Source organism: Typopeltis vanoorti, chromosome 9 (genome assembly GCF_054136105.1).
Source record: "Typopeltis vanoorti isolate ZY-2024b chromosome 9, IOZ_Tvanoo_1.0, whole genome shotgun sequence".
Classification (NCBI taxonomy): Eukaryota; Metazoa; Arthropoda; class Arachnida; order Uropygi; family Thelyphonidae; genus Typopeltis; species Typopeltis vanoorti.
The window spans coordinates 80005919-80028148 of NC_143557.1; the positions used below are offsets into that span (position 1 = coordinate 80005919).

At 35.6% G+C, this 22230-nt stretch overlaps 2 protein-coding genes across 2 annotated transcripts in view; one reads left to right on the forward strand and one right to left on the reverse strand.

Annotated features, from left to right (window-relative positions):
- Positions 1-2604, forward strand: part of LOC150103189 (kelch-like protein 38) — a 161907-nt gene extending 159303 nt beyond the window's left edge. Inside the window, exon 10 of the mRNA XM_090397753.1 lies at positions 2037-2604. Coding sequence (XP_090253879.1) covers positions 2037-2180 — 144 coding nt within the window. The 3' untranslated portion in view covers positions 2181-2604. The remainder of the gene's footprint in view (positions 1-2036) is intronic.
- LOC150103194 (translocon-associated protein subunit alpha-like) overlaps positions 1-22230 on the reverse strand; it is a 97211-nt gene that overhangs the window by 20274 nt on the left and 54707 nt on the right. Inside the window, exons 7-8 of the mRNA XM_090397755.1 lie at positions 7431-7509; positions 3368-3470 (exon numbers count right to left, since the gene is read on the reverse strand). Coding sequence (XP_090253881.1) covers positions 3368-3470; positions 7431-7509 — 182 coding nt within the window. The remainder of the gene's footprint in view (positions 1-3367; positions 3471-7430; positions 7510-22230) is intronic.

The window sequence follows — 22230 nt, forward strand, 5'->3', positions numbered from 1 at the left end:
CAAACAACTGATTTAGAACATACAATGCATGCTTTATTATCTTCTTAATCATACCAAATTTTTCAGTCCGTATTCTTTAAATTCTCTAATATCTTCTTCATTTGAATGTCTTTGTTTCATTGCTGGTGGTTTTGACATTAAATTGACAATAAATACTTCCAATCCATATTTTAATGACTTATGATTTAATTAAATCCAAATCCACATATATTACACTTTAGAAAACTGATAAATTCTTTACGAAACATAAAAAAAATACAACATTATGGTAAAGGAGTCACGCCACATCTGGCTGCCTGGTTTATGATGCAACAACTGAACAGGACAAAACTTGTACGGCAGTATATCGTGGAGATAAATGGCTTGGAAATAGGATGTTTGTTTCATTTTCTTCATCATCATCAAATTCCTGCCATGTACCCTCAAAGGGTGTACAGGATATGATAGTACTACATGAAAAAAATTACATCATTACTAACTTCCTATCTACAATTTTCCTCCAAATCAGTGTTACTTGTCAAGACTCCAACATTATCAGACCTTATATTTCTATCGTCTAAGGCACTTTGTACCGTATCAATCCACCTATACCTTGGTCTTCCTCTGGGTCATTTTCTTGCCAACCTGGCAGAGAACACTTGTTTTGCTAATCTTTTCTCTCCCATTCTGTTTAAGTGACCATACCACCTGAGATTAGCTCTGCTAACGCATTCCTGGATACCCAGCTCTCATTTAGCATTTAGTTACATTTAGCAGTTTTTCAAAGTAATTACTCCATACCTCAAGGATATTTTTTCTCCCATTTTCATGTCATCTTTATCATCTCCAACTCCTTTTACAGCACTCTTTCCTCCATTCCTAAGTTTCTTCAACAACCTCCAGAATATTTTGCCACCTTCTTGATATTTATTTTCTATATTCTTGCCAAAGTCTTTCCATGACTTTTGTTTAGCTAGTTTTACACAGTGTTTAGCATTCTTGCATTTGTCTCTGTATTCTCTAAGAGCAAAAGCTGACTTATTTGCCAGGAATTTTTGATATGCTTTCTTCTTTTCCTTCAGTGCCTCTTTAACTTCCTGTGTCCACCATGGAGTTCTAATTTTTCTTTCCTTGCAGACAACTTCACCACATGCCTCTCTAGCTGAATCAATCAGGGGTTTCTTCGAGGCTTGCCACTGAATCTCCAAGGTTTAATTCCTGTTCTCAAACTCTTTCATTTTTTCTTCAATAATCTTTATGTATTTTAGTCTACAGTTCACATCTGAGAGCTGCTTAACTTTTATTCGCTTTAAAACTTTCTTACATGTTATTCTTTTCAATATGAAATTCAATTTTATCCTGCTCAAAACTAAATAGTGATTGCTTCCAATTTCAAATCCTCTGTACACTCTGGTATTCTGCACCAGGGAGAAAACATCACTATCAATAATAACATAGTCAATGAGACTTTTCTTATTCCTTTTCTTTTCTCTCCATGTGAATTTGTGCACATTTTTATGTTGAAACATGGTGTTAGTAATAACCAGTCCATGTCCTGAGCAGAAATCCAACAGATATTTGCCATTATTATTAGCTTTGCTGTTTTCTCCAAATTTTCCCGAAAATATTTTTGTCCGTCTCACAATTATTTCCTACTCTGCTATTTAGATCCCCAACAAGGACCAACTTTTCCTTTTTCATTGTGTCAGTTACTTTTTCTAAAGCCTCAAAAAATTCCTTCACTTCTACCTTAGTAGAACCTTCTGTGGGACCATAGGCACAAATAAGTCTCATTGTCCAGTTCTCCATTCTCATATTTACCCACATTACTCTACTTGAGATTGACTGCCATTCAAGAAGATTAGCCTCGTATTTTGTGTTGAATACTATGGCTTTTCTTATTACTTATTATTACTAAATAAGTTGACAGTGTCTATTTTTTTATTGCATTTTTATTTGGTATTGCTCTACTTAATAAAATTGTATTCCGTTATGTTAAAATATATAACTCAGCGAAGATGTTGGATATGTATTTATTTATTTAATTATTTTTTAAGGTAAGCCCTGGGTTGCATGCCAGAAAAAGGTCATTGGCATGCCATGTGTGCCAAGGGCTTCCCACTCCTGCCCTAAGACAGCTCTGCAACTACTCTGGCTGGTCACAAAACAGAAGAATTGTTGAAAAGATGCAGATTTTCTGACATCTGATGTCATGCGATGACAGTAATAAAAAGCAGACTTCATGAGGAATTTTGGCACCTATGGCCAGGAAAGAAAATTGAGCAGTTCTAAAAAAAAAAAAAATTAAAAAAGAAATATTATTCATATTAGCATCTAAGACGATCAGCAGAGAACTTCTGTAAAAATACCAGAGGATGATATCTACTATCTGTATTCACTTTTTCCAGTAGGTGGATAATTGCTCCTCCACATCTATATAACTATAATGCTTGCTAAAATAATATGAATCAAAAACCTTTAATCTTTTCATTCTTCATCTCTAGATTGTACTAGTCATTTAGACAAGTGATTCCTGAACTACAAACCAGAGGAAACTTGTCTGTTTCTATTCAGCTACAGCTTTTTATTAAAATTCATATTTTTGTTAATTTATTACCACCTTTTTAAAATATTCATTGTAATCTGTGTAGCTGATCAATAAATTATGTATTTAAATTATATTCAATTATTATTTACCAATATGTAACTTCAAGGGATGAATAAGATACTATGTTAGTACTACATAATTATGTTTACATTACTATTAGCTCATAATATTCTTGCAAATTAATCTGTTATTTGATAGGTCTTCAGTGATGCCACAGAAAACTGTTCTGTCTGCTAAAGCACCACTAACTATGTTGCATCTAGACCTTGGCCTGCCTTCTTTACATCAAACCAGTTTTGTCTTCATTTTAATGATTATGCCACTGAAGCCATCTAGATTTCTAACAAGCTCAAGTTTCCTTTTCAGTTACCTAGCAATGACTTTTAGACACTCCCTACAAGGAAGTTATCTTATGGTCTTTCTTTTATGTAACCTTCCTCTTGCATTTTACAAATCTTGTAGTGAATCAATAAGCCTTTAAAACACACACTATAAATATAATATTGACCTTTAACGACAAAGACAAAGTAATTCAAGGCAACTGACCTCACCAGTCATTTCTTGTAAAAGAAATTAATATCTGCACCTGTTATGACTTACATCTGAAGCAGACAAGATTTATTTTAAAAAACTTTAAAACTTAAATCATCACAGATAGGATATGAATCTGTCTTTCTAAGGGAGGTAAAATATGACAACATGATAAAGATGTGTCTTTTGTAATCAAAGTAAAATAATGATTCATATGTATAAAATAGGAGGAAAATTAAAAATATTTACTCATTTCATTTAGGGTTTCTTTTGGTAGCCAGTCATAATCTACATCATTTGGATTTTGTGTCCCAATCTCTATTTTCTTTTGCTTTGTTGCAATTTTCTTTCTCTGGAAAATAATCATAAAAAAAAACTTTAAAATATAAACATAATTAAAATTCCCACAACATATACTGTAATTTGATGAACAGATATTTAGCACAAGAAACACTGTGCTAAAGTTTCTCTGATCCAAGACATTCTAAGAAATTTAACTACAAGATGTAATTTCAAAATTTGGATCAAGTTTTTATTATTATTATGTGCACTAACCAAATGTTGCCTAAGAAAAGTGCAAATAAGTTTTAGTAGATAGCTGATTCAAGGGAACAAATATGGTTTGAATGTATGCAGTGTCTTTAGTTTGATTTTCTACAGATACTTTTTTTAAAATAGTTTCAAAAGAGAGTGGTCATTAATGTCAAGGATCTTACAATGATAATAACCTCTTCCATTTGTGTTGGCACTATCCCACACAGTGACAGAGTATTGTGCCAATTAAAGTTAACCATAAGAAGTATGGGTTAAGGCAGTTGCAAGATAAGGTTATCAATATCAATTTTGTTTAACTCAGCACCTGCTGGTAAATAAATTGAACATATTGTAATAAGAAATTCCATGGATAAGCAAATTGCTAGTGCTTGTAGAGCAGTATTAAGCTGGACATGATGGAAAGGAGTATGACTACCCACTAGAATAGTTCTCCTCCATGAGCAGGACCATCACCAGGTCTGTCCTTGTGTACAACAATGAAATTCCTTATTCTCATTGGATCTTAAATATGTTTCCTGCAGACAAAAAGGCTTGTGCTTCTGCAGTAAAATCTTGATATCAATATTTTGGAAAAACCCATGACAGTTCCATTATAAAAACTTTCTATTGTTTAGGCTTCGTTAGACTTGTCAGATTTCTGGCTCTGAAAAAATATCCAATACATCACTGGATGTGTCAGGATCACTGGGTAAATTCAAGTTACTTTAATCAGATACTGAAGCATCCATTTTTCTGTGGGGATATATGGTGGCTTATCTTTAAGTGATATCCTTGCCATAATTTTTTGATGAGTGGGTTCTCATCAAATGGAACGATTTTTGGAGTTGTTTCTGGAGTGAGACCAAAGGTCATATGATTGATGCACTCAACAGAGAAGCATTCACGATCATAAAGTTCAGGTATGGTGAAATTACCATTTGGTGGTATAGACGTTAAGCGTTTGAGATGTTGACATTTTCTTTGCTGCCACCTTCTCAGTATAAGAGGATCTCAGAACAGGTGTAGTGGTGACTAACTTCTTTTTTGCATCCTGATATGTTCTTTTTTAATTTTTTGTATTTCTTTTTTCATCTTTCTACTTCTGACATGTACAGGAGTAAGCTGAGTGATCTCCCTGCCAGTTGATACATTTGGCTTTCTTTGCAGAGCATGGTTTATCATGTTCTTTACTAACCACATCAAGCAGTTTGGGCATGTCTATATTTCTGACACCGAAAGTATTTTAGTGTTAGGGATGTACAGTCTAACAGGACAGTTGAAATACTTTCTTTTACAGCGGTTGGAGGCTTAGGCGTATCATAAGGATGCTATTCCTGGTTGGAACCAAGTGATCATCCCTATGCATCAGGATGCACCTCATACCTGTCCCTCCCTCATATTACGCTCTGAAAATATCTCATCAGGAACATCAAGGAGATCGCATTCTGATATTACTTTTCTACAAAAATTGCATTTTATGAGGTGTTATTGTGAATGGTATTCCACCTATTCATGTTGCTCTCAGCAGTTTCTCAAACTGTTGCTGATATGTTTCCACAAAGATAACAGTAAAACATAATTTTTTAACAGTTTTGGAAGATCCTGCCAGTCCTCCTAAACCCTTCTGAATAAAGAAGGGCGCCGTTTTCCCAATTGGCTTTTCACCTGTTGTGTGAATGATCAGGAACACTGGTACATTTGTATTGGTATCACATCTTTTGTTTCTTACTTCTGTTACCAAATACTGTATCAATAGTATCACTTCTTGGTTGGAATCTTGTTTGGGTCCCTGAAACATTTGAGGATGAAGAATTCATACTCAAGGGATTTTTGGTTCGGTGCCAGAGCTCCCCACCGACCATGAAGTCACACAGAATGTCCACTGACTGACAAACAATGACTCTGCTTGGTAGTGGAATGCCAGGGATACTACCCCAGATGCTATACCAGAACCACAGCAAGACTTGGGTACCGATTCTGGATCATGGGGTGAGAGACCTCCACCACAAACAGGCGTCCCCCACAGGGAGAATGGAAGAGAAAAGGTTAACAGAACGTGGTTGATGCCAAGATCACAGGAAAAAGACCCAGAGGAAGTTCTAGTGCATTGATTCAGTTAGAAGTGCCTTAGAAAAACAAAATTATTGGAGTACTGAAAAGTAATAGACTAATCTGGAAGAAAATTGTTGACAGTTTAATAATAAGGTAAACTTAATCATATAGTACTGTCGTAACAGCCTAAACATCCTTTTGGAATACATATCATGAAATTGATGCAGAATTTTATCTCTAATAAGTGCAGACTTACTACCTAAGTATAGGTGCGCTCTCTCTCTCTCTCTCTCTCTCTCTCTCTCTCTCTCTATATATATATATATATATATATATCTCCCATGATAAAAGCTTAATGGAGTAAAACAGCACTCCATTAAGCTTTTATCATGAGTTTTTCCTGGCAATTAAGTTTCCCCCCCCCCCCCCCCCAACTGCTTGGAAAGAAATCAGCAGACACACCATAGTGTGAGGAACAAACATGTCTGTTTGTTCCTCACACTATGGTATCTGGTAGACATTGTCGGCCTGGTTGGCCGAGTGGATAGCATATCCGGTCTCCAGCTAAAAGGCTGTGGGTTCAAATCCCACCACAGGCATGGATGTCGGTGATTGTCTTTGGAAATACCAGTGGTGGTCGGAGGGTGTTGGTTGTAGTTGCGGTCAGTTGATGATTGAATGGTGGAGATGAAGTTGTAGAGCATGTGCCCCCCCCCCCCCCCCCCTCGATGAGTCCTTGGACTTCCTGGAGGCGTCAAATAATAACAACAACAACACAGGCCTGTGATGGAAAAGTTGTCTGAGAAGTAATAATTGATTCTTATAGATTTTTAGATGCCGAGTTCAGAAAAAACAGTAAAAAAATTCCATCACCCACCAATTTTACCCAATTTCTAATTTTATCGTTTTTATTAGTAGTATTTGGATTTAAATTCAGCACATTTTATTTTCATTCTCCTTTATTTACAGCTTAGTTGTATAAGTGCTTTTTTTTTTTTTTTTAAATGCCTTTTTATGGTAAATAAAGAAATTTCCAAGAAATTTCTCATTCTTAAGATAGGAGAGGGAAGGAGGAATGCAGATAAAAGTGCAAGTGGCTACTTTGCATCTGATTCACCAAGATAACGGATGACTTTCCTTTTGTCACAGACACATTTTTCTGTATAGAAATTTTTCTCATTTCAATTCGGTGTTTAATTTTACGTTTTTTTTTAGTATATGTACTTAAATGTTTCAAAATCTTATATACATTGGGTCTTATTTTATATAAATCATGTTCTAAATTAGAAACAAATTTGTTCCATTATTCTCTCTGTCTTTTTCTGACTTCTCTTTTAGCTATGGCTCTTATTCTTTTATATTCTAATCTTTTACTGCTTAACCATTTATGATATGCGTCTTTTTCATTTTGATTATGTCTTTGATTGTATCGTCCCATATCTTCAGTTTTTTTCTTGTTATTGAACAATTTTTTGGTCTTTCCTAAGCTTTCATTTGCTGCTGTATTTAGTATCATTTTTATATTAAGCCATTCTATTTCTATTTCTTCATTTTGTTTTATTTTATCTAAATAATGGTTAGTTCTTTGTTCATATAGCCACTGTATATTTATGTCATTTAATAATCTAGTTTTATAAACAAATGTTTTAAATTTTCTTTCTGTTCTTGTTATTTGTAATTTATTTATTCATTGTAATTAGTAATATTCATTTAAATATTATCTTACCCCAAATGAAGCCAAAAACTGTTGTCCAGCAACTAACAATAACACTCCACATGCAGCCAAGAATACATAGAGAAAGAAGCTGAAAAAAATAAAAATAAATAAATAAAATAACATTAAAAACAAATGGAACTGCCATTCACAATTGTTCAATTATTTATACTTGAACTGCATCTTGGAAGTCATAAAAGGTATATTAAAGGATGTACATCTTATTAAAGGATGATTTGCAGTAATTATCCACACTACAGGCTGAAAGCAAATAAACAAGTTTTTTTGCTCAACTATCAAGTTTATATATTTTTAATACATTATATAATTTGTATATTTAACTGCATACCATTTAAAAAATCCAGAGCCTGAAATGGCTTCAAAACTTATTGCTAATTATTTAATTAAGTCTAATAAAAAATGTTGGTTTGTAATGATTATGTAGATTTTTAACCAATTAAAATCAATTATAAAATTTCCTTTTTATAAAATGCTGGTTTAGTATTACCAGTGAAGTATTCAGTGTGTTGGCTTATTCACATCTGCTGAGAATGCCACCCAATGCTCTATATCCATGCCGTTTTAGTTGAGAAAACATGTCATAATTCCTAAAATAATACAAAATTATCTGTAAGTTACTAAGGAAAAGAATTCCAGAAGACAACAAAGCTTTCAGGATACAAAAACTAAGAGAAACAGCACAGGCAAAAACCAGCTTGAAAAAAGTGGAGACAGACAAATTTTAAACAGTCGATTCCATCTGCTGTACAGGATCAAAATGGAGAAAAACATGCTAACAGAAAAAAGATAGAAGAAATTGTGCAGAATTTCTATAATGACCTTTATGCAACTAAATGCCAAGTCTCAGAACCTATCATCCCAAAACCAAACAATATACCAGATGTACTTCCTGATGAAACAGAACATGCCCTTAAGAAAATGAATAAAGGAAAAGCCTCAGGATTGATCATGTTATGGCTGAAGAAATCTAACAAAGTCAACCAACTATATTCAAAGCCTTGGCTACCAGATTCACATGGTACTTGAAAGAAGGAAAGATTCCTATTCAAAAAAGGAAATAAAAAAGACAAAAAAAATTATCACCCAATCTGTCTACTCTCTCAAATATATAAAATCATGAACAGGATAATACTGAACAGAATTCAAACTATTCTTGAAGACATCTCCAGCAGAGAGCAAGCAGGATTCAGAAGAGGCTTCTCCACAATAGATCGTATCTAGGTTATTTTGCAATTAACCGAAAAATGTAGAGAATATAAAATTCCTCTATGTTCCTCTTTATTGATTTCAAAAAAAAGCATTTGATACCATAGAACACAATGCAGTCATCCATGCCTTACTGGAAATAAACGTGGATTCTACTTACATTCACATGATAAGAGAAATTAACAAAAATCTGACCACACGAATAACCCTATTTGATCAACCTATAAATATAGATATAAAGAGAGGGGTCCACCAAGGTGATATGATCTCTCCAAATCTAATATTAACCAGCACTTTATAATATATTCTGAGAAAAATAGACCTAAACAGAGGAATAAACAGATGGCAAAAAATTACAAATCCTTATATTTGCCAATGATCTAATACTAATATCTCAAAACCCAAAAGAACTAGAAGAAATGGGCAAAAAAATACACAAACAGCAGTGAGATAGGCTTAGAAATGAATCTAGAAAAAACAAAATGGATTAAAAACATCTACACAACTGACAGCAACCTATGCATTAATAACATTCCTGTAGCTCAGTGGATGTGGCGTTTGCACACCACGGCGGTTGGCCGCACGAAGGAAGACTTGGTTGAGTCTAGTCGGCACCTAGAGGAAATTTTTCTAAGCCTTTTTTCAACCGGTTCCCAAGTTAGTCGATCTCTGGTACGGGCAAGCGGGTTTTTCCTCCTGGAAACTCAGGTTTTTTGTCCTGTAAACTCAAGAAAATCGACCGTAGAACCCACATTAAATATATTGTGTTAGGGTTAGGGACCACGAGATGGCGGCACATTGGAGCCGCCTCTCTCTTCACTGCGCACCGCTTAATTAGTGATAGCCTTGGGCCATCTATCTCTGATTGGGTACCAGTGGAGATTGAACTGCCCACTCAGTCTCCAAAAGTTAGATAGGGCTAAATGGCCTCGCCTACTCCTGTACACGGGAATAAAAAAAAAAAAAAGGCATTAGCTGATTTTTTTTTTTTTTTTTTTAGAACAGGTTAACTCTTACAATTACTTAGGACAAACAATAAAAACGAATAATGATTATCTGAAGAACTAGTAAAATAAAAGAAAGATGCATGACTATCATTCAACAGACTAAAAGACACACTAAATGATCCAAATCTTGACATCTCTGTGAAGGCGAAACTATTTAATAGTGACATTCTTCCATCACTCACATACGGATCAGAAACATGGAACACAACAAGACGAGAAGAAGACACTCTCTCAAGATATCTCAGTGTGCAATAGAACGTAGGATTTGTAACATCAGCAAAATGGAGCATGTTAGAAATACGGAACTAAGAGAGATCAGGTGTAAAAGATGTAACTGCAGTATACGAAAACAGGATGAGATGGGAAGGCCGCTTAGCAAGACTTAGGGATAATAAATGAACATACAGAATACTTAATTGGCAACCGAGAATAAAGAGAAAACCAGGAAGAACACCTACAAGATGGGAAGATCCATTAGTGAAATCTATGGGTATAACATGGAAGAGAGAGGATCAAGATCGCTGGAGGCATCTTTGTGACCTGAACAAACCACAGGTCCATCAAGGTAATTCCTAAAAATCTTTATGGCAGTGAAATTGTTAAATGTCAAATGGAAGTCTACATGGCTGACACTAGTTTCTAATAACATAATACTAGAAGATTAACTTTTCAATAAGTTGATTTGGAATTTTACTATAATCAAAAAATATTCACTCCTATTATGAAAAATGTCATTATATGAAACATTTCTTCAAACATAAAAAACTGTTTTTAGTTGAATAGTTAAATTAACATGCTCTGTTGTTTTATTAAAACTGATATACATACATAAATATAAATATTTAATGAACAATTTGGAAGACGTTATGAACTAGTATGTGCAGAAAGAGAAGATGGTTTCTTTTTTAAATGAAGTGTACACCCTCTGTCCAAAAACAAACCGAACCTTTGATAGAAAATAAAACACAGGCCAAATATAATTATTAAAATAATTTATTTTAATCAATATACTCTCCCTCAGTTTGATACAGTGTTCGGCATGGTCAATTAATTCGTTAATGAGTTTTTTTTATATCGGTTTATGGGATACTGTCGGGGGTCGTGGTTACTGCCGCTTGAACATTTTCAATGGTCGTATTGCTTTCCTTTCATCGGCAAATGAAGTCGGGTTGAAAAAAAAATAGTTACAAGGTGCTAAATCAGGTGAATATGGCGAATAATCCAACACACAAACTTGGTTTTTGCTCAAAAACTGTCTCACAAGGTTCGAACGATGAGATGGTGCATTATCGTGCAAAAGTGACCAGCTGCCTGCATCGTGATGTTCATGCCATACGCAATGAATTCTCGCTATCAATCGCTTCAAAACTACAAGATAAAACTCACCATTGACCATTTCGCCAGGCAGAACGAATTCTTTGTGGATAATGCCCTTGGAATCGCAGAAACAAATCAGCACTATCTTTACTTTTGACTCCTCCAAGCAACTTTTTTTTCGGATGCCCCGCCTCTTCTGGTGGTTTTCGCTGAGCACTCTGGGGCTTTGTTTCGGGCTCATACTCAAAATACCGCATTTTGTCACCAATAATGATCATTTCAAGGAAGTTTCAGTCCTTACAAGCAGTTTTAATGAGGTTCCTTGCAGTGTTCAATTCGATACATTTTTTGGTCGTCAGTCAACTTGTGGGGGACAAATCGAGAATTCAATTTACGAAGGCCCAAACTCTCGATCAAAATGTTGTGCACAGTTGATTTTGAAATCCCCAATTCATCTTCAATCAATCTCAAGGACGATTTTGGATTTTCTTTGATGAAATCGCACACTTTTTGGGTGTTAACTTCGCTCAGTCCAGTTTTTGGACAGCCCGGCTTTTTGTCGTCCTCAAGTGTCTCACAACCACCTTTGAAATCGCTTAAACCACTCATAAACTTAAGTAGGGGATAAGCATTCATCACTGTGTGCTTTTTGAAGCATTTGATGCACAGTAAAACTTTTACTAAAGTTTAACACAAAAGTCAATTGCAGCTCTCTGTTTGAAACTCATTTTCCGACTATTTGTCAAAACACACCGTCACTCTTGGCATTATAACTTGGCTTCTAATGAAACAAATGTCAAACAGTTGACACAATACTAATGAAGGTTGCTGCTTTTGACAACAAAAAGATACAACAGTGGCACCACTAGCTTCTTCTATTTTCGAAAAGTTCGGTTTCTTTTTGGATAGAAGGTGTATTTCAGGATGTTGGTTATTTAAATGCATTAAAAAATGTATGGGGTCATTTAAGAATCAAAGCTAAACTTGAAGGAAACCTCCACATAACATTTAAGGAATGCAGAAAATGACTGGGCCTCCATCCTAACGTCCAAAGAATACAGTCATGTGGTGCACTCCTGGTAGCAGGTATCCACCAGGTACCTAACAATGACGATGGGCTGGCAAACTATATTCTGTACAGCTTAAACCAGAAACAAACATGATGCCTTTCATGCTGACTGGGGTTTTACCCAGTTAAACAAGCCCACACCCCCTCTTGTTTTCATCAGGGAACTAGGGCAAATGGTGAAAAGTCAGCTACTGGAGCAATATTAGCCTACTTTTGTCTTCTGGATCAAAACGTCCAACTACAAAAATTCCAGATTTTCACAAAAAATATCAATAGGTTTCTTCTTGCCTACACACAGAACTCATAGCAATAAGTTTTGTAACTGATATAAGGTTCTGGATGAGAGAAACCAGAAAAAAAAAGAAAAAAAAAAAAAAAAAAAGAACTACACCCCCCCCCCCCCAAAAAAGCAAGCTACATTTGAAAACTTCAGAAATGTTACACACTCCAATCAACATGTTATTAAAACCAATGTATAACTCATAACATGTGGACAGCCCTGTATGCTTTCTCTAGGTATACATGTGCTTGAATTGTAATTTTTTAAAATGTCATGAAAGGTTTATGTTCATATCAAACTCAACTAAATAAAAGAAAATGGCAGGTGATAGGCAAATTTATTTTTTGGCGGTCTAAAAAAAATGTCTTTTATCATCATCATCATCAAATTCCTGCCATGTACCCACAAGGGGTGTACAGGATATGATAGTATTACATGAAAAAATTATACCATTACTAACTTCTTATCTACAATTTTCCTCCAAATCAGTCTGTTACTTCTCAAGACTCCAACTTTATCAGATCTTATATTTCTATCGTCTAAGGCACTTTGTACCGTATCAATCCACCTATATCTTGGTCTATTTCTGGGTCGTTTTGCTGCCAACCTGGCAGAGAACACTTGTTTTGCTAATCTTTCCTCGCCCATTCTGTTTAGGTGACCATACCACCAGAGATTAGCTCTGCTAATCCATTCCTGGATGCTGACAATGTCAAGTTCTTTCCTAATATCTTCGTTTTTAATATGATATTGCCATTGATGCCATCTGTTCATGCCTATAATCTTTCTCAGGACTCTCATATCTGCGGTCTCTAGTCTTTGGTCAAGTGTTTTACTTCTGACCCAGCTCTCAGATCCATAAGTTAAAACTGATTTGAACACTGTCTTGTATACAGCTAATTTAGTGTTCCGACTAATTTCTCTCTTATTCCATATGAATTTATTCAATTGACTTCCCACCATACCAGCTTTGCTGATTCTGTTGTCTATTTCCATATTTAATTTACCATCTTCAATAAAAATCGTGCTTAAGTAGCTGAAATGTTTTACTTGTTCCACAGGTTCTACATTCACAACACAGTTGACATTTTCAATGATTCTGCCTATTTTCATTGTCTTTGTCTTTTTATTGCTGACCTTTATACCATATTTATTACAACAACTATTCAATTTAGTCAGAGAATCTTGCAGACTTGTAGCGGATTTATTTAGAAGTATAACATCACCCGCATAAAGCAAAGAGCTGACATTAACATCTCCAATTTTTATATCATGTTTAATACCACTTTCCTTCATAATGTGATCCATATAGATAATGAATAACAGAGGGGATAATGTACATCCTTGTCTCACACCAGATTTAACATTAAACCATCTTCCTGTACTTCCTTCAATTCTAACTGCTGACTTACAACTCAAATAAAGATAAGTATTGCTTGATATAATGCCCCATTGACACCATATAAGTGCAGCGTATTGAATAGCTTCTCTCTTGGCACCTTATCATACACCTTTTCCAAATCGACAAAACTTAAATACAGGTCTTTGTTATGTTCCCTTGCTTTCTCCACTATTTGTCGTAAAGTGAAGATCTGATCCTGACAGCCTCTGTTTGGCCTGAATCCAGCTTGTTCTTCACCAAGCTTATCTTCCACAATTCTTCTCAACCGTTTCTCAAGTATACTTGCATAGATTTTGCCAGGAACACTCCGTAGGGAAATACCTCTGTAATTCTCACATTCAGTTTTATTTCCCTTTTTATATATGGGTACTATGAGAGCTCTACTGCAATCATCGGGAATTCGTCCCTCTGTCCAGGCTTTCTGAACTATGCAGTGCAGCCACTGTAAGACTCTTATACCACCATACTTCAGCATTTCTGGTCGAATATCATCTACTCCAGCTGCCTTTCCACATTTCGAACCTTTGATGGCTTTTTCTATTTCAAGTATGGATATGTATTCCTGCTTGCATGCCTGGTCAGTGTTTTTTACCACTGTGCTTTCATCACTGCTTGTTTCATTTAGCAGTTTTTCAAAGTAATTACTCCATACTTCAAGGATATTTTTTTCTCCAGTTTTCATGTCACCTTTATCATCTCTAACTCCTTTTACAGCACTCTTTCCTCCATTCCTAAGCTTCTTCAAGAACCTCCAGAATATTTTGCCACCTTCTTGATATTTATTTTCTATATTCTTGTCAAAGTCCTCCCATGATTTTTGTTTAGCTAGTTTTACACAGTGTTTAGCATTCTTGCATTTGTCTCTATATTCTCTAAGAGCACAAACTGACTTAATTGACAGAAACTTTTGATATGCTTTCTTCTTTTCCTTCACTGCCTCTTTAACTTCCTGTGTCCACCATGGAGTCCTGATTTTTCTATCCTTGCAGACCACCTCACCACATGCCTCTCTGGTTGAATCAATCAGGGTTTTCTTCAAGGCTTGCCACTGAATCTTCAAGCTTTGATTCTTGTTTTCAAAATCTTTCATTTTTTCTTCAATAATCTTTGTGTATTTTAGTCTACAGTTTACATCTGAGAGCTGCTCAACTTTTATTCGCTTTAAAACTTTCTTACATATTATTCTTTTCAATATGAAATTCAGTTTTATCCTGCACAAGACTAAATAGTGATCACTTCCAATTTCAAATCCTCTGTACACTCTGGTGTCCTGCACCAGGGAGAAAACATCACTATCAACAATAACATAGTCAATGAGACTTTTCTTATTCCTAGCCTCTTCTCTCCATGTGAATTTGTGCACATTTTTATGTTGGAGCATGGTGTTAGTAATAACCAGTCCATGTCCTGAGCAGAAATCCAACAGATTTTTGTCATTATTATTAGCTTTGTTCTTTTCTCCAAATTTTCCCAAAATATTTTTGTATGTCTCACAATCATTTCTAACTCTGCTATTTAGATCCCCAACAAGAACCAACTTTTCCCTTTTCATTGTGTCAGTTGCTTTTTCTAAAGCCTCAAAAAATTCCTCCACTGCTACCTTAGTAGAACCTTCTGTGTGACCATAGGCACAAATAAGTCTCATTGTCCAGTTCCCCATTCTCATATTTGCCCACATTACTCTACTTGAGACTGACTGCCATTCAAGAAGATTAGCCTCGTATTTTGTGTTGAATACTATGGCTACTCCTTTTCCTTGATTGTCATTGCCTGAATATAACATTTTGTATTTATTGCTCAGAAAGATCTCACCAGTTTTGGTCTTTTTTGTTTCAGTCACCCCTATTATGTCAATCTGGTACTTATCTAATTCCTCAGTGAGCTCCATTTCGTTGCCATTCAGGCTTCTTACGTTGATAGTACCGATCTTTAACTCTGGTGATGTTGAGTTGGGGTTTGTTTTCAGATTTGTTCCAGTAGCTGACTTTCCGCTGTTCGCCCTGGTTCCCTGGCGAAAATAACGGGGGCCTTGTTTAACCGGGCGACGCTCCAGCCGGCATGAAATTTTGTCATGTTGCACCATCATTTTCATTTTGGTTTAACCAATAAGAATACAATTTGGTCGGCTAAATCCCAAATTGCTAGCCCATCCTCGTTCGTTCAGTATCCAAGTAGATACCCAACAGGGTGCACCACGAGAAGGTGAGGATTGGACGTTAGGTCAGAAGCCCTGGTCGGTTCTCCACATTCCTTTAAAGGCTATGTGGTGGTCTCCTCTCAGTTATACAGCTTTAACCCTTAAGCACCCCAAAATGTCTTTTATAGTTGGCATAATAAGAGGCATAAACACATTTTCAGGGCGATGGTTATTTATCAAATGCTTTTTTAGGATGGCATGATTTATACACAAATTAAATGGGAATGAGGAAAATTTCATTTTCAAGCCAAAACTTTACTGTAAGCAAGCAAGCAAGTAAAAAAGTTTTAAAATGGATTAAAGTTCAGCAGCTTTCGGAGGTGAACTGTAGACTCAAATATATAAACATTATTCAAGAAAAAATGAGAGAGAGAGAGAGAGACTGAAAACAAGAATCAAAATTTAGAGATTCACTGGCAAAACCTGAAGAAAACATTGAGTCAGCCAAATATGCATGTAGTGAGGTTGCTTGCAAGGATAGAAAAATTAATTAAAGAGGCAGTTAAAGAAAAGAAAGAAAGCAAATCAACTTCGCTCTTAGAGAACAAAGAGTAAAACGTAAGAAAGTGAAGCATTGTGTAAAACTAGCTAAACAAAAGTCATCAGAAGACTTTGGTAAGCATATAGAAATTAAATATCAGGAAAATGGTAAAATATTCTAGAAGCTAGTTAAAAAACTTAGAAATGGAGGAAAGAGTACTATAAGAGGAATCGGAGATGATTAAGGTGACAGTCTAGATATCTGGAGTAATCATTTTGAAAAATTGCTAAAGGAAACAAGCAGGTGTTGGAAGGTGATGGAAAATACTCAGCAAAAATGTAACCAAATTTTCCTACTATATGTATTGATTACATGAAGTAGGAAAAGCCATCAAAAACCTGAAATGTGAAAAGGCAGCTGAAATAGATGATACCCAACCAGAAATGCTAAAATATGGAGGTATCAAAGGTTTACAATGGCCATCATCATCAAATTCCTGACATGTACCCTCAAGGGGGATGTACAGGATATGATAGTACTACATGAAAAATTATATCATTACTAACTTCCTATCTACAATTTTCCTCCAAATCAGTCTATTACTTGTCAAGACTCCAATATTATCATTATCAGATCTTATATTTCTATCGTCTAAGGTACATTGTACCGTATCAATCCATTTACATCTTGGTCTTCCTCTGGGTCGTTTTCCTGCCAACCTGGCAGAGAACACTTGTTTTGCTAATCTTTCCTTGCCCATTCGGTTTAAGTGACCATACCACCTGAGATTAGCTCTGCTAATCCATTCCTGGATGCTGACAATGTCAAGTTCTTTCCTAATATCCTCATTTTTAATATGATATTGCCATTGATGCCATCTGTTCATGCCTCTAATCTTTCTCAGGAATCTCATATCTGCGGTCTCTAGTCATTCGTCAAGTGTTTTACTTCTGACTCCAGCTCTCAGATCCATAAGTTAAAACTGGTTTGAACACTGTCTTGTATACAGCTAATTCAGTGTTCCGACTAATTTCTCTCTTATTCCACACGAATTTATTCAATTGACTTCCTACCATACCAGCTTTGTTGATTCTGTTGTCTATTTCCATATTTAATTTACCATCTTCACTAAAAATCGTGCCTAAGTAGCTGAAATGTTTTACTTGTTCCACAGGTTCCCCATTCACAACACAGTTGACATTTTCAACAATTCTACCTATTTTCATTGTCTTTGTCTTTTTAATGCTGACCTTTATACCATATTTATTACAACAGTTATTCAATTTAGTCAGGGAATCTTGCAAACTTGTAGCGGATTTATTCAGGAGTATTACATCGTCCACATAAAGCAAAGAGCTGACATAATGAATAACAGAGGGGATAATGTACATCCTTGTCTCACACCAGATTTAACATTAAACCATCTTCCTGTACATCCTTCAATTCCAACTGACTGTTAAGTTCTGAATGAAACTTAAATTAAAGTAATTCACGTTTCCTACAGACTTAACATGGGCTTGCAATTTTGAATCAATTATTGATATATCAGAATATACTAAACACTTGTAATTTCACAAAAATATTACTAAACTAAAAATCTTTCATTTAATTATGTTATAATGTAAAGTATTATATATTGCTAAATTGCTTAAACCCTACTGCTTAAGTTAAGTACCTATAAATTGCTGGGAGAAAGAGATAATCTGATTAAATAAAAGTAGCCGGATTCTGAACGTGTGCAACATAGAGTACAGGTGCACCTTTTTCGTAAGCACTTATCCCCCCCCCTCCCCAGACACATGTTCGGAAAAGTACGCTAAGAATTCCGTTTGTGGCGCTCAGTACTGGATGACGTGAGGTAATGCTGAAAAATAGGAGGAGAAATCGATGATGTAGTGTGAAAGTGTGGCGCACAATTTAAAAAGTCGTGCAGCGCCTGAAAAACCCCCCTTATGCTCCGGATCTAGTGCCTTCTTGCGGTCTTGCTGTTGTGTGGAGCCTCCTCGTGGCATCCTCTCGTTCCCCGCAGATTCGAGACAACGACTGAGGAACTTTGCCGCGGAATTCCCAAAAATTTACCAGTCGGCGACCAGCCCAGCAGAAGATAATCACCGATGCTAACGGAGATATAGTTATGATGTTGAGCCAGTTCACCAGAAAACAATGTCTACCTATTTTCGGCAGCAGAAGTAAATGCAGCTCGAACCCTTGAAGAATGCCTCAGAAAAAGCAGAAGGAATGTGGAATCGAAAGTAATTGTCCAGACGAAGTATGTGAAGTAGCCAAATAGTTCCCCAGCAGTTGGTAACGTACAGTATGTTTTTTATATGTAAATGTGTATTACAAGGATGTCTGTAAATTTTAGGAAGGACTCTAGAGATTGTTTCTTTTAATGATAGAGTAATAATGAGATTTTTGTGAGGGAAATTGTATGAAAGCACGTGGAGACTAGGAATTGTCTCTTTTAATGATTGAATAAATTATGAGAATTTTGTGAGAGAAATTGTATGAGAGCACGTGAAGCTAATTTAGTAATTCAGTTAACAAATGTCCTTAGTATTGATGAATAAGTGTGATCTTTCAAGTATAAGTTGTAAACCATAAATGAGGTTCTTTGAAAAAGAATTATGTTTGCAGTCGTAGCCTCTCTATAAATTAATCTCCCGCTGTGGTCCGTATTTTATGAGAAAGTGCAATAGAGAATCTGAATAATTAGTGCTCATTAATTAGCAATTGCAAATTACTTAATCAGAGTGTATTCATAATGTGTAATATGTTTCAATTGAATTAAATGTTTTGTATTTTTTTGTTTAACTGATGACTTGCCTGATTTTCTTCTCTATTGCACTTTCTCATAAAATACGGACCACAGCGGGAGATTAATTTATAGAGAGGCTACGACTGCAAACATAACTCTTAGTAAAATAAGCTTGTATGCTAAACTGCGTTCTGGTTCCTTGATTCTACAATCTTTGTTAATTTAGGATTCGGAGTGGCGCAGTGAAAAATAAATTTTCCCTGAATCCGATAAAGGAATTAGAACCAGTGTGAGACAAAAGAATTGGTATTGACCAGTAGTATTCCCTTTGTTCCCCAAACCACTAGCATCGTTCTTATAAGTAAGGATCGGCTTAAAGAGAAAATACTGAAGTTAAGAGAAACAAGGTTTAACTAAATAAGGATTTTACAAAGGGAACAGATACAAAAAGGTGTAATTAAGATTAAAGAGAACAAAATAGAAATAAATAAGAGACATATATAAGATTTTTACAGATAACTTACAACTCAAATGCAAACTAAGTATTGCTTGATATAATGCCGGATTGACACCAGCTTCTCTCTTGGCACCTTGTCATGCTTTTCCAGATCGACAAAACTTAAATACAGATCTCTGTTATATTCCCATGCTTTCTCAACTATTTGTCGTAAAGTGAAGATCTGATCCTGAAAGCCTCTATTTGGCCTGAATCCAGCTTGTTCTTCACCAAGCTTTTCTTCCACAATTCTTCTCAACCGTTTCTCAAGTATACTTGCACAGATCTTGCCAGAAACACTCAATAGGGAAATACCTCTGTAATTCTCGCATTCAGTTTTATTTCCCTTTTTATATATGGGCACTATTAGAGCTCTACTCCAATCATTGGAAATTCGTCCCTCTGTCCAGGCTTTTCTGAACTATGAAGTGCAGCCACTGTAAGACTTTTATACCACCATATTTCAGCATTTCTGGTCGAATATCATTTACTGCCTTTCCACATTTCAAGCCTTTGATGGTTTTTTCTATTTCAAGTATGGATATGTATTCCTGACTGTATGCCTGTTGAGTGTTTTTTACCACTGTGCTATCACTGTGCTTGTTTCATTTAGCAATTTTTCGAAGTACTTACTCCATACTTCAAGGACATCTTTTCTCCCATTTTCATTTCACCTTTATCATCTCTAACTCCTTTTATAGCACTCTCTCTCTCCTCCATTTCTAAGCTTCTTCAACAACCTCCAGAATATTTTGCCAAAGTCCTCCCATGACTTTTGTTTAGCTAGTTTTACAGTGTTTAGCTTTCTTACATTTGTCTCTGTATTCTCTAAGAGCAAAAGCTGACTTATTTGCCAGGAACTTTTGATATGATTTCTTCTTTTCCTTCACTGCCTCTTTAACTTCCTGGGTCCACCATGGAGTCCTGATTTTTCTATCCTTGCAGACAACCTCACCACATGCCTCTCCGGCTGAATCAATCAGGGTTTTCTTCAAGGTTTGCTACTGAATCTCCAAGGTTTGATTCCTGTTCTCAAACTGTTTCATTTTTCCTTCAATAATCTTTGTATATGTTAGTCTACAGTTCACATCTGGGAGCTGCTCAACTTTTATTCGCTTTAAAAGTTATTCTTTTCAATATGAAATTCAATTTTATCCTGCTGAAGACTAAATAGTGATCGCTTCCAATTTCAAATCCTCTGTACACTCTGGTGTCCTGCACCGGGGAGAAAACATCACTATCAACAATAACATAGTCAATGAGACTTTTCTTATTCCTTGCCTCTTCTCTCCATGTGAATTTGTGCACATTTTTATGTTGAAACATGGTGTTAGTAATAACCAGTCCACATCCTGAGCAGAAATCCAAAAGGTATTTGCCATTATTATTAGCTTTGCAATTGTCTCCAAATTTTCCCAAAATATTTTTGTATGTCTGACAATCATTTCCTACTCTGCTATTCAGATCCCCAACAAGGACCAACTTTTCCTTTTTCATTGTGTCAGTAGCTTTTTCTAAAGTCTCAAAAAATTCCTTCACCTTAGCAGAACCTTCTGTGGGACCATAGGCTCAAATAAGTCTCATTGTCCAGTTTTCCATTCTCATATTTGCCCACATCACTCTACTTGAGACTGCCTGCCATTCAAGAAGATTAGCCTCATATTTTGTGTTGAATACTATGGCTACTCCTTCTTTTCCTTGATTGTCATTGCCTGAATATAACATTTTTATTTATGGCTGAGAAAGATCACACCAGTTTTTGTCTTTTTTGTTTCAGTCACCCCTATTACCTATTATGTTGATCCAGTACGTATCTAATCCTCCGCTAGCTCCATTTCTTTGTCATTTAGGCTTCTTATGTTGATAATACCGATCTTTAACTCTGACGATGTTGAGTTGGGGTGCATTTTCAGATTTGTTCCAGTAGCTGACTTTTCATTAAAAAAAGTTTACAATGGCTATAATGCATAATTCAGAAGGCCTGGTCAGAGGGTAGAATTCCTGATGATTGGAGTAGAGCTGTCATAGTATCCATCTATAAAAAAGGAAATAAACTGAATATGAGAATTACAGGTATTTCCCTACTGAGTGTTTCTGGTAAGAAACAATTGCGGAAGGGAAACTTGGTGAAGAACATTGTTAGTTTTTTCACTTGGTTATACTCTAAAGATACCAAGAAATTATATACTTGGTTTAATCCGTTATTCAAGTGTAAGCAAAGAAAGTTTGCACTTGGACAATTTTCAGGACTGGGGCAACTCGTATATTGAAGCTGATGACTTCACATCACTTGCCTTGGTATCTACCCAGAAGAGTCACTAACCAGACCTTCTAACTTCAAAAATCTTCTAACAACTTTCTCTAATCCAGAGTATTTTAATAATAAGGTGTGACAACTTTTGGCTAATCGTATATGAAATTATGACTTCTGCATTACTTCAACCTTAGTATCACCTCTGGGTCTGGCTCTCACTGACGAGACCTCAATAAAGGTCAAAATCAGTCTGGGTAGGGACCTTTCCCATAACGCATAACATTATACATACCCGTAAGGATACGTGCTTCTGCATTATGGGAT